This window comes from Triticum aestivum, chromosome 4D (assembly GCF_018294505.1).
Source record: "Triticum aestivum cultivar Chinese Spring chromosome 4D, IWGSC CS RefSeq v2.1, whole genome shotgun sequence".
Classification (NCBI taxonomy): domain Eukaryota; kingdom Viridiplantae; phylum Streptophyta; class Magnoliopsida; order Poales; family Poaceae; genus Triticum; species Triticum aestivum.
The window spans coordinates 483,197,284-483,209,044 of record NC_057805.1 but is presented as its reverse complement, the minus strand read 5'-3'; the positions used below and the strand labels follow the sequence as shown (position 1 = coordinate 483,209,044).

Sequence of the window (11,761 nt, the reverse complement as noted above, 5' to 3'; positions counted from 1 at the left end):
TAATTTAACGTCAGTTTTTTTTCTCCGCCCGCGTTGATGATCCCGATAACGAGCAAGCTAGCCAGACGCGTCGGTTTTTGTCCTGCCTAGCTAGGAGTATCTCCAAGTAACCTACCTACGCGGGACAAAACTATGGCCAGATATAGATATACTAGTCAAACGATGGCAACAAGAAAAAAAACTAGTCAAGAATAATACTCCCTCCATTCTAAATTACTTGTCGCAGGTATGAATGTATCTAGATGTATTTTAGTTCTAGATACATCCATTTCTGCAACGAGTAATTTGAAACGGAGGGAGTACTACGGATTCCCTAAAGAAAAAAATACTACTAAAAACTAGTACTAGTAGTAAAGTGACCGTCCCCATCAAGAAATACTACGGGACCGACCGGGTGTCCCCCCTCGCCCCGGCCCGGTGCCGGCCGAGCACCCAGAGCGCCATCGCTGGATCAACCACCCCGTCCAACCTCGCGCTAGGAAACATAGGTCGTTTCAGCCGAAACCCGCCACTCGACATTCGTATCAGCTCTAGGCAGGTCTCCCGCTCCGCAGCGCCGCTGCCGAGCCACCCGGCCGGCGCGCAGGCGCGCACGCACGCGGTTTGACCCGGCCGCCGGGCGCCCGGCCGATAAAAGGCCCCGCGCGGCAGCTCCCTCCCACCCGGTTGCCACGCACACACTTCGCCACAGCAGAAACAAGCTAGACACACAACGTACCTGCGTACGTACGCTTTCCTTCTCCTTGCTTGCTCCGGCCGGCCGGCCACGTAGAATAGATACCTGGCCAGGTAGGTACCTCGTTGGCTCAGACGATCGGTGGTTGGGCTCGGGCGCGCGCCTGTCCGGCTGAGGTGGCCGCCGTTCGCTCCGGCCAAGGAAAGAGGTTGTGCTCAGGACGGGCGGCGGGGAGCCATGGCGGAGGACTACGAGTACCCCCCGGCGCGGACGCTGCCGGAGACGCCGTCCTGGGCGGTGGCGCTCGTCTTCGCCGTCATGATCATCGTGTCCGTCCTCCTGGAGCACGCGCTCCACAAGCTCGGCCATGTAAGTTCCCTCACTCCTGCAACAAGAAAAAAAAAAGCCTCAACCAGAATCAGCAGCTCAGCTCATGGCTTCCTCTGCTCCCTTGGTGCACCTGCAGTGGTTCCACAAGCGGCACAAGAACGCGCTGGCGGAGGCGCTGGAGAAGATCAAAGCGGAGCTGATGCTGGTGGGGTTCATCTCGCTGCTGCTCGCCGTGACGCAGGACCCAATCTCCGGGATATGCATCTCCGAGAAGGCCGCCAGCATCATGCGGCCCTGCAGCCTGCCCCCTGGTTCCGTCAAGAGCAAGTACAAAGACTACTACTGCGCCAAAAAGGTGAGCCTGCTACAAGCTACTCCCGGAGACGGCCGGGAAAAACACAAACAGATTCCGGCGGCCGGCCGGAGTTTCTTCTTGTTTCCTTCCTGATTGGCTTGGCCTAATTGGTGTGTGTTTTTCTGGCAGGGCAAGGTGTCGCTAATGTCCACGGGCAGCTTGCACCAGCTCCACATATTCATCTTCGTGCTCGCCGTCTTCCATGTCACCTACAGCGTCATCATCATGGCTCTAAGCCGTCTCAAAGTGAGTCTGTCAGGCCTACCTGTTCATGCTTCGGTAAAGCAATAAAACTACTTGCTACCAATCCCTAATCTGCTCCCTCAGGCATAATATTGTTCCTTCTTTCCTGCTGCAGATGAGGACATGGAAGAAATGGGAGACAGAGACCGCCTCCTTGGAATACCAGTTCGCAAATGGTCAGACAATTTCCGAAATGAAACCTGACTGATGCATTTACAAACGCACGCAGGCAGGCATGATCAGAGTGAGTGAACTGATGATATGTTTTCTCTCTCTTTCCCGTGCCTCCAGATCCTGCGCGGTTCCGCTTCACGCACCAGACGTCGTTCGTGAAGCGTCACCTGGGCCTCTCCAGCACCCCCGGCATCAGATGGGTGGTGGCCTTCTTCAGGCAGTTCTTCAGGTCGGTCACCAAGGTGGACTACCTCACCCTGAGGGCAGGCTTCATCAACGTACGTACCAAAACAAATCCTCTCCCTCTAGCTTCGCCATTGCTGCGACGCTTCTGAAATATGTACCGTTCCGACACCAGCGATCTCATGTCTTCTCTTTCCACGATTCTGCGCAGGCGCATTTGTCGCATAACAGCAAGTTCGACTTCCACAAGTACATCAAGAGGTCCATGGAGGACGACTTCAAAGTCGTCGTTGGCATCAGGTAGGTTACATTCCATGGATAGGATTATAAAATTGCCGTCAGGCTCCATATGATATTGCTTAGGTTCCACATGATACAATACTATCAGTTTGCTGCGTCATGGTCTTTGCCCCTGCTGGTCTTCCTTGCGTGATCTTGACACATTTGGCCTCTTTTCGCAGCCTCCCGCTGTGGTGTGTGGCGATCCTCACCCTCTTCCTTGATATTGACGGTATGGACCTTGCTAAAACACTTGTAATTTGTCTCGTAACCACCGTTCATTTTCTAACCTTCCTTTCCCCTTCTTTCTGCTGGCAGGGATCGGCACGCTCACCTGGATTTCTTTCATCCCTCTCGTCGTAAGTGCGAATTTCTCCGCCGAAAGCAACAGCCAGCCCCATTTGATTGCAATGCGAAACCACACCTTAATTGAAAATGTCATTGTCTGTCTTGTCTTTCTCAGATCCTCTTGTGTGTTGGAACCAAGCTGGAGATGATCATCATGGAGATGGCCCTGGAGATCCAGGACCGGGCGAGCGTCATCAAGGGGGCGCCCGTGGTTGAGCCCAGCAACAAGTTCTTCTGGTTCCACCGCCCCGACTGGGTCCTCTTCTTCATACACCTGACGCTGTTCCAGAATGCGTTTCAGATGGCACATTTCGTCTGGACAGTGGTATGTACCAGTAATTGGCAGTTCGGTTAGGGATGCAAGGCACCACGTGCTGCTGCTGATGAACTGGACTGACGGAGATTTACTTGTGTCGCAGGCCACGCCCGGCTTGAAGAAATGCTTCCATATGCACATCGGTCTGAGCATCATGAAGGTCGTGCTGGGGCTGGCTCTTCAGTTCCTCTGCAGCTATATCACCTTCCCCCTCTACGCGCTCGTCACACAGGTAATAAAGCCGTTGATGAAGATGTCTGAACAATTGCTCTGGGAGAGGAGTAACAGCAGCCTTAATCATGTAATCTGTGTGATGGGTTGCAGATGGGATCGAACATGAAGAGGTCCATCTTCGACGAGCAGACGGCCAAGGCGCTGACCAACTGGCGGAACACGGCCAAGGAGAAGAAGAAGGTCCGAGACACGGACATGCTGATGGCGCAGATGATCGGCGACGCGACGCCCAGCCGAGGCACGTCGCCGATGCCTAGCCGGGCTTCGTCACCGGTGCACCTGCTTCACAAGGGCATGGGACGGTCCGACGATCCCCAGAGCGCGCCGACCTCGCCAAGGACCATGGAGGAGGCTAGGGACATGTACCCGGTTGTGGTGGCGCATCCCGTGCACAGACTAAATCCTGCTGACAGGCGGAGGTCGGTCTCTTCGTCGGCACTCGATGCCGACATCCCCAGCGCAGATTTTTCCTTCAGCCAGGGATGAGACAAGTTTATGTATTGATGTTAGTCCAATGTATAGCCAACATAGGATGTCATGATTCGTACAATAAGAAATACAAATTTTTACTGAGTCAAAAATTTAACCTGCTAAGCACAAACAAAAACCCTCTCATCTATGTAAAAATACCAAATGGCAATCAGTCTCATAACATAAGAAATAGCTCTGAAGAAAATAATCTTTAGCCCCCAAAAGGTAAATGAGTGCCACTAATGTAATACACATGTCAAGCTACTGGAAGGCACCAGTACTTTGACTCAACTGGAAATCTAACCAAAAGTACATTGCTTTTTGGGAAGAAACAATCTATAGTATAACCTGCGTAAATCATTAAAGGAAAAAAGGTATTCATCATCCATAGGCTAGTCAGCTTTGACACGAACTCTTCTCTTGTGAGCAACTATGAGGATCAGTGATACTAGCATGCCAATCACATGCCCAGCAATTGCACCATAAGTGACACATATTGGCCATTCCTAAGAAAGACACACACAAAAAAAAACAGAATCATGAATTGCAAAAGCAAGGTGGGGACAATAAGACCAGACGGTAAATTGTAAGGCATAGAAAAGGAAGTCTCATCCATGTGCCACTAAATACTTCATTGAAAATAGAATGCATGGAAAAATGGGGGTGGTAATATAGACTAGTTCCAACAGCAGCATTCAACACACGAGAGAGCATCAGACAAACTAATGCATTTGTATCACCGCTCTCAATAGTTAGTCCACGAGCTAGTCTTTAAGTTATCATGTTACCTATTGGATATGCATAAACATCTCTACATGATCCCGTCTTTCATGATACTCGTTCGGTCGTCCCATATGTATTCAAAAAGTTGCAGTCAGTATCTTTACCTGCCAAGGCCTCTCCCAGTCAAGGGGCATAGGCCAAGCACCAAGCCATGCTCCTATTACAGCTCCATGAGAAGGCGCAGAGATCATGTAGTCCACAACATTGGATGATGTGCCATAACTGACATACAAAAACACAAATCATCAGTAAGTACAGGAGAATAATAATAAATTAATAATAACTCTATGGAATAAACTCCTCGCAATAGGCACTTAGTTAGGATTCAGGAATATACATAGAATGAGAAAGCACATTCTGCCAATCCACTTTGGATGCTCCAAAGACACATGCTGCTGGAACAAACTGCAATGAGCATTTAGCTGGTCAGGCCTCAGTTATGCAAGTACATTGTGGTATATCATAATTGGTGAGAACTGAGAAGTATCAGCACAAGACTACCAAATCTGATAGTATTTCAGTTGTCAATCTTAATTTGCTGAAGTTCTCAGTCAAGAAAGTAAAGCACAGGAAATGCTAGTTCTCAGTCAAGAAAAGTAAAGCACAGGAAATGCCAGTTCTCAGTCAAGAAAAGTAAAGCACAGGAAATGCCAGTTCTCAGTCAAGAAAAGTAAAGCACAGGAAATGCCACTTACCGTGAACAGGGAAATAAGACATGACCAATAGGTTGTCGCTATCCAGTACCTAAAGTTGTGAAGATCTCGTCAGATAAGGCAATAGTTTTTGACGAAGGACAAGACATTGTTGGTATGCGTCTTTTATGTTTGAATTGACATATCCTTGGGCAATCCCGTCAGAGAGGTATTATAAAGAACTAATGTTCAACAAACATGGTAAATGGTTATTTGAGTCATGACTCCTGAATTCCTGAATAAGAATCATATACGAGCATGTCATGGGACCTTACTTGATTCCAACAGGCGCGCCAAGAACAATTGCACCAAATGCATTTAGGAAGGCCCCTGGCAGAGAGCAGAAGCATGTATCATAAGGATAAATAAATAAACGAAAAGCAGAAAGCCGGGCAGGTCCTAAAATAACTCTGCTTGGCCTCTTATTTACTTCAAAGAGCAAATCAACATATATTACTAAGTCGTGAGTATTGGCTAATGGCTCAGATTCAGCATCAAGGTTTTTCAACGTGTGATATCCTATACTTCACGCCGCACAGAAGTCTCCTTGCGCAAACGCAACGGATCAAAGTGCAAAGGCAGCAAGGAGAACTAACCTATGGGCAAGCCAAGCAATCCCCGTGCAGCGGCCTTAAGGAACTGCAATCGAGGAAACACAATCGCCTTATCACTGAACAAACAAAACACTGTACAATGTTTGGTACGGAGACGGGAAGAAACAGTTGGTGCTAACAAACCGAGCAGCGTTTGGGATCTCGCCGGAGCAGGCTGAACACCACGATGACAAGCGGCGCCTCACAGACCTGCAGAAAAGCACCCGTCCGGGTCAGAAGATAGAACACGTGGGCGGAGGTGACGGGGTGAGGAGAGGGCAAGGGAGGGTACCACGAGGAGGCGGAGGGCGTGGGCGGGGTCGGAGACGAGCGCGCCGCGGCCAGCGAGGGAGTGGGCGGCTGCGAGGCCGGCGAGGCAGAGCGCGTGAGCGGCCGCGGCGGTGAAGGCGCTGATCTGGGCGACCTCGGCGCCCATGGCGGGGCCGCGCGTGGAGAGTCTAGTCTGTCTACGAGGTGGGATTGTTGGTGCTGACCGACGGCGAGCTAGGTCGTGGTAGCCGAGGAGAAGCGATGAGGCCGTGCGCTGACTCTATCTCCCGCGGCGAGGCCTACAGCGGCGCGTGACAGAGGCTGGGCAGCGCCGCCGCACCGGGGGGTGGGAGATGGGGGCGACGCCGGCGGAGGGAGGGCGGCGCGGCGATGCGGTGCGAGAGAGGGGGAGAGATGGTGAACCGGTGGAGCCAGACCGGGCACCCAGTCGGAAGTCGCAGCAAAGTGGTCCGGTCGCACCACCCAAAGTCTCGGCCACACGTCACACTCTTCTCTTCTCCCACGGGCACACGGGTCCGACCGAGCCCGACGAGGGTTTAAAGCCTTTCTTGCTCAGGTCCAACCCCATCTCGCCGCGAAACCAACGCCCGCGACGCGATCTGGCCGCCGAGCATGGCGACGCCGCTCCGCCTCGCCGCGCTCCTCCTCGTCCTCGTCGCGGCCTTCGCCTCCGCCGCGCGCGCCGATCTCGTCGTCTCCAGGGCGGATCGGAAGGTCAGTGGCCTCCCCACTCCCCACTCCCCCCGCCCGCTCCTCAGATCTCAGGAGGTCTCGGATCTGATGGTCTCGTGCGATCTTCTCTCGCGTTTTGCAGGTTGATTTGACTTCGCACATCGTCCGCGTCCTCACTTCGCTCAAGGTATGCTGTTGCGCTCTTCTCCTGCAGTGGGAATCTAAATTTAATCACGCAGCTCACTGTTGCGACCTGTTAAGGTACCCTAGCCGTGATGATTTCGAATGCGTAACTTATGTAACTTGTCACGTTGGACTGATTAACATGCTGCGACGTTTTCATGCAATTGGCATTTCATGAGAATGCAGTCACTGTCTCACTGGTCACCAGTTCCCCAAATCTAACCAACATAATCGAGACATCTTCATCCCTGTGGCTTGTGCATCTTGCAAGTTTTTTTTACCAGTATATAGTAAACGCTCGCTGAATTTTGTTTCATCTATAGGTGTCACTGTGTTTACAAAACGGGCACTCTAGTTCTAAAATCTGGAAGTAGCATTCACTAAAACCATTCTATTGCTAAGTGCGCATGTTTCTTGCAAGTGGTATCCTATATTGGAGGGCTTTGTACGTGCGCATTTGTTATGTTGGAATGCTTGTGTGTTTGTTATGTCGGAATGCTGCTGTTACTTATATACCCCTATTGATTTCAGGTTGAAAATGCCGGCTCGGAGCCTGTCTCTAAAGTCTTGCTGGCTTTCCCCAACATCCAAGCAAAAAACCTGGCAGCGATCAGAGCATTCGGTACTGAGGGAAAAGTGAAGGGTCTCAGTAGTGTTCTTCCGATTGAAGTTGTTGAGCCTTCTGGTGTTCCCCCAGAACTAACCTTCTTTTCAGCATCGCTACACAAACCTTTGCAAAAGGGGAAGATTCTTCACTTAGATGTCTTGACCGTATTTACACACTTTCTCCAGCCATTCCCAGAAGAGATCACCCAAGCCGATTCGCAGCTTGTTGTCTTTCAGGATAGCTCTCACTACCTTTCTCCTTACCCTGTTAAGGTCCAGACACTTAGTATCAGATTACCTGGTGGAAGGGTTGAATCGTACACAAAATATGGAAACACAAAACTTGTCGATTCCGAGCTTAAATATGGACCGTATGAAGATGTTCCCCCGTTTTCCTACAACCCTATTATTGTGCACTTTGAGAACAACAACCCATTTGCAGTTGCAAAGGAACTTATAAGGGAGATTGAGATATCTCACTGGGGCAATGTACAGATTACAGAACATTACAACATTGTTCATGGTGGTGCCAGACTGAAGGGCGAATTCTCCAGGTTTGTCTCCGTTCTAAATTGCTGTTTTAAGTAGCTCAACTTGTACGTGAGTTGAGAAGTCATGTCCAGAAATAACTAATTCTGTGTTTCTATTTGTAGGCTTGACTACCAGTCTAGACCTTATGCAAGAGGGGTTTCATCATTTAGGCATCTCATTGCTAGATTGCCTGCAAGGGCCCACTCTATTTATTACAGAGATGAAATCGGTAATATTTCAACATCACACTTATGGAGTGATTCTAAGAAGGTACTGCTGCTATTTATTTCATTTGTTATGGTTAAATTTCCCAACAAAAGCGCAACGCATGTATGTTGAATGCTTTTACATGTCCAACAATCTTATTGCAGACCCAACTGGAAATTGAACCGAGGTTTCCCTTGTTTGGTGGTTGGCAAACAACCTTTACCATTGGTTATGGTTTACCCCTTCAAGACTTTGTTTTCAGTGCTGATGGAAAGAGATTTCTCAATATCACATTTGGTTCTCCAATGGAGGAGATTCTCATTGAAAAGCTCATTGTAAAGGTATGTGGTCAGTTGCATCAAACCAGTATCATCAGGAATATGGGTTTTTATTTCCCCCCTTTTCTTTGACCTATTGAGTTCCACTGTTCCAGACCTAATTTCCATATCATTTGACTATTTCTTTGGTATATTGACATAAAATCTGTACTTATTTAGAAAGCCCCAAGCTCTAGATCCTCTTAACACACACGAAAACATCAATTTGGCCATGTTTCCCTGAACTTGGCATCAATCACTATTGATTTTATCTGCGCAGGCGCTTCCAGTAATATGAATAGTTTCACATTACTTCCCTCTTACACTTGTATATATCTTTCTTTTCGGGCAGGTGGTTCTACCTGAAGGTTCAAAGGATATTGATGTTTCAGCTCCATTTCCAACAAATCAATGGCAAGAGGTGGTCCCTCATTGGACGATAGATAACTGAATAACTAGCTCATCCTATTCATCATTGTAACAAAAGTGATGTGTGGTGCAGGTGAAGTATTCACACCTTGACATTGCTGGAAGGCCAGTTCTTGTCTTGGAAAAGCCTGATGTTATTCCAGAGCATAATTTGCATTTCCAGGTTTGTCTTCAGAACTATTGTTGTGCCAGTAGTTTGCACACTTGCATGATGAAAATTGTGAACTGTGCAAATTATTGGTCAAACTGAATAAATAATCTGTAAAAGGATTATGAGACTAGTTCTTATCACATGAAACAACACTTAAAGCTGCTAGTTATCAACAATGCTTTCTGCGAGTTGTTTGTGTATACTGATACCTAAGCAGTGTTTTATGTGAAGTTGTGAACTGTAGCTAACTTTTTTTTTCCTTTGCGCAGGTGTACTACAAATTCAATAACATCTCGTTGCTCATAGAGCCGATGATGTTGATTACTGGCTTCTTCCTCCTGTTTGTTGCATGTATTGCCTACATGCACACTGACATGTCAATCTCTAAGAACTCTCCTTCTTATCTGGCAAAGCTGCAATGGGATGAGGTACAATTACTTTAAGCCTCAAACCTCTCCAAATTATTTGGATCAAGGACTCAGGAAAAATATACCCCCTCCGTCCCAAAATAAGTATCTCAACTTTAGTACTCCCTCTGTTCACTTATATAAGACGTTTAAGCCTGTTCAGACAGTGCTCTAAACAGTTCAAAACCAGCTGTCTAAACTGCCTTATAAAAATGAACGGAGGGAGTATAACTTTGTACTAAAGTTGAGACACTTATTTTCGGACAGAGGAAGTACAAAGTTAACTTATAACTCAGAAGGTGACAAATATTTGTGGAGCAATGTAATAACTTGTAACCATCAAAGCATTGAAGGCTGGATGATTTCCCAAAAGGTTGTTTAGTCTAGTTCCACTGCTGTGATATTTGTTATGGTGGCATTGGGATTTGAGGGCCATGCTGCAGGTAGGGTTATTATTCTAAGAAATGTTTAGGGAAGTGCCAAACTACTTTCTGAATCACTAGCCCAGAACCTTTATGATGGAATAAATAAAATGAACTGTAATAAAACTCGACTGAACAGTTCAGGGTGCTAGAGTGGCAAGGCCAGTTTGATAACTTAACTGGAACTGAACATCAAGTTTTTTAAAATATAAAGAAAACAAGCATCTAGTTGAAAAGCCATGGAAAATATTATTATTGCAGATCAAATTTGAACCTAAGGATTAATAGGTAGGAGACATGACCACTTCCTAAACCGGATTGACCTTAAGTTTATGTGTTGGAATAATGAATAATGTTTTTTTCCGTGTAAATAAAGAGTTTGTGGTCATCTTTGTGCAGTTTTTTCTGTACTGTTTTGATCATATAACTTTAGTATCGTGCAGTGCTGATTTCTGATGGCTCTTTTGTTCTCCTGGTGCAGGTGCAAGCCACTGTTCAGCAAATCCAGGGTATCTTTCACCAGTGCTTAGCTGTTCATGATAAGCTAGAGACATCATTGCACGATTTGTCTAGGACTGGAGACGCTAAATCTTGCAAAGCAGCTCGTAAAGCCGCTGATGCACAGTTTAAGGAATTAGCGAAAGAGCTGAAGCCGCTGTTGCTATCTGTACAGTCATCCCCTCAGTCTTATCAGATATGGCCAAAGGTTTGCTCAACAAACTTCTGCAACCGCATTTATGTTGTATATTAAGAAAATGAAATTGAGAAACATATTTGACCTTGCCATGTCGTGCAAATCTAAATCTTGACTGCCTTTCTGCATTTGTTCTGATTGCCAAAAATAAATCATTACTTTCTGTGCATTGCTGCTGCAGCTAGATGACTTGGTTGCGAAGGAGAGGGAGTTGCAGGACAAGCTCATGGCGAGGCATGCCACCGTGGTTGACAGCGTCGAGAAGAAGCAGCGCGGGCAAGACATAGAAAACTGGATTTCATCCCAGCAGCAGAAGATCGCTGCATTGAGGCAAGAGGTCGAATCTCTCCTAGAGTACCTTAGTGAGATATGAGCGAATCCGGCTTCATCCTATATCATTAGTGATTAGACTGAAGGTCATCTGCACTATATGTGAAGATGTTGGTAAACCCATTATCCTAGTTCCTGAGGCTAGGTTTTGAATAGACCGTGTAACATGATATAAGCACCGTAATCATTTTGGAACTGATTAACCTTTTTGCATCATGATAAAAAGAAATCATGGGGGACCGCCCCCTTGGGACTCCTTTTGCTAAAGTGGTAGTAACTGTTCCGGATCAGTGGTGCATTTGCATCTGTGCAGTTATCATTGTACTGATGCATTTTTGTGATTCCCGTCGTTGCCGTGGCGGCCAAAACGACAGGGGTTCCGCATAAATGGAAGTTATGGTACTCGGTTCCCTTTGAAACAGGGCATGCTTTTTGGCAGGAACGTCACTCTTGCACCATCATGATTTTCAGGCCATTAAAGAGAGCAAGTGGTGAGTGGTTTGTAGATTCTCTTTTCCTTGACTGAATGTGTTATGGATAATTGATTTTGATGTGTATGCAAAATTATTTACCTTTTGTATCTTCGAGGCCCAAAAACACCTCTCCAACAAATGATGTAGATGCAAAAAAATAAAAATCTTCAGGATACAACACCTTGCTATGCAAATTTGCATCTCCATACGCAACCACCCGCCAACTGCCGTTCATTTCACCTCCATGCGGCTTGCCGAATTCGCACAAAATTGATGCAGCCGCTGCCCGGCTACAGGGCCCGCTGTGACTTCGCCCCCTGTCCCCAACCGTCGCCGCCCTCGGTCGCCAATTCACTTTAGACCCCCCCCCC

The 11,761-nt window shown here is 47.5% G+C and overlaps 3 protein-coding genes across 3 annotated transcripts; 2 read left to right on the top strand and 1 right to left on the bottom strand.

The window, feature by feature from the left end:
* The first annotated feature begins 496 nt into the window (after positions 1-496).
* Positions 497-3,719, top strand: LOC123098845 (protein MLO). The gene is made up of 11 exons (XM_044520925.1): positions 497-1,045; positions 1,143-1,361; positions 1,491-1,607; positions 1,720-1,780; positions 1,896-2,056; positions 2,173-2,261; positions 2,423-2,472; positions 2,559-2,599; positions 2,704-2,913; positions 3,008-3,136; positions 3,229-3,719. The coding sequence occupies exons 1-11, from the start codon at positions 914-916 to the stop codon at positions 3,622-3,624; spliced, it is 1,605 nt and encodes a 534-aa protein (XP_044376860.1). The 5' UTR covers positions 497-913; the 3' UTR covers positions 3,625-3,719.
* A 40-nt stretch (positions 3,720-3,759) lies between these two features.
* LOC123098846 (phosphatidylinositol-glycan biosynthesis class F protein) lies at positions 3,760-6,374 on the bottom strand. Its single transcript, XM_044520926.1, has 8 exons — positions 5,970-6,374; positions 5,822-5,887; positions 5,681-5,723; positions 5,360-5,414; positions 5,088-5,136; positions 4,730-4,797; positions 4,497-4,614; positions 3,760-4,115 (listed from the first exon to the last, which is right to left on the bottom strand). Exons 1-8 carry the CDS (start codon positions 6,111-6,113, stop codon positions 4,002-4,004), a joined length of 657 nt encoding a protein of 218 aa, XP_044376861.1. The 5' UTR covers positions 6,114-6,374; the 3' UTR covers positions 3,760-4,001.
* A 17-nt stretch (positions 6,375-6,391) lies between these two features.
* Positions 6,392-11,184, top strand: LOC123098844 (dolichyl-diphosphooligosaccharide--protein glycosyltransferase subunit 1A). Its single transcript, XM_044520924.1, has 10 exons — positions 6,392-6,682; positions 6,783-6,827; positions 7,355-7,983; positions 8,083-8,230; positions 8,332-8,508; positions 8,837-8,905; positions 8,987-9,076; positions 9,334-9,492; positions 10,375-10,599; positions 10,769-11,184. Exons 1-10 carry the CDS (start codon positions 6,581-6,583, stop codon positions 10,958-10,960), a joined length of 1,836 nt encoding a protein of 611 aa, XP_044376859.1. The 5' UTR covers positions 6,392-6,580; the 3' UTR covers positions 10,961-11,184.
* Positions 11,185-11,761: the final 577 nt, after the last annotated feature.

Excerpts from the sequence above, each read along its gene's own strand:
- LOC123098846 (XM_044520926.1), bottom strand. The coding sequence starts at position 6,113 with ATGGGCGCCGAGGTCGCCCAGATCAGCGCCTTCACCGCCGCGGCCGCT. Across the intron at positions 5,724-5,821 it reads GAGATCCCAAACGCTGCTCG|TTCCTTAAGGCCGCTGCACG; the intron begins GTTTGTTAGCAC and ends CCTCGATTGCAG. Across the intron at positions 4,615-4,729 it reads AATGTGCTTTCTCATTCTAT|TTATGGCACATCATCCAATG; the intron begins GTATATTCCTGA and ends TTTGTATGTCAG.
- LOC123098845 (XM_044520925.1), top strand. The coding sequence starts at position 914 with ATGGCGGAGGACTACGAGTACCCCCCGGCGCGGACGCTGCCGGAGACG. Across the intron at positions 2,057-2,172 it reads TGAGGGCAGGCTTCATCAAC|GCGCATTTGTCGCATAACAG; the intron begins GTACGTACCAAA and ends GATTCTGCGCAG. Across the intron at positions 2,600-2,703 it reads TTTCTTTCATCCCTCTCGTC|ATCCTCTTGTGTGTTGGAAC; the intron begins GTAAGTGCGAAT and ends TGTCTTTCTCAG.
- LOC123098844 (XM_044520924.1), top strand. The coding sequence starts at position 6,581 with ATGGCGACGCCGCTCCGCCTCGCCGCGCTCCTCCTCGTCCTCGTCGCG. Across the intron at positions 8,906-8,986 it reads CAACAAATCAATGGCAAGAG|GTGAAGTATTCACACCTTGA; the intron begins GTGGTCCCTCAT and ends TGTGTGGTGCAG. Across the intron at positions 10,600-10,768 it reads CTTATCAGATATGGCCAAAG|CTAGATGACTTGGTTGCGAA; the intron begins GTTTGCTCAACA and ends TTGCTGCTGCAG.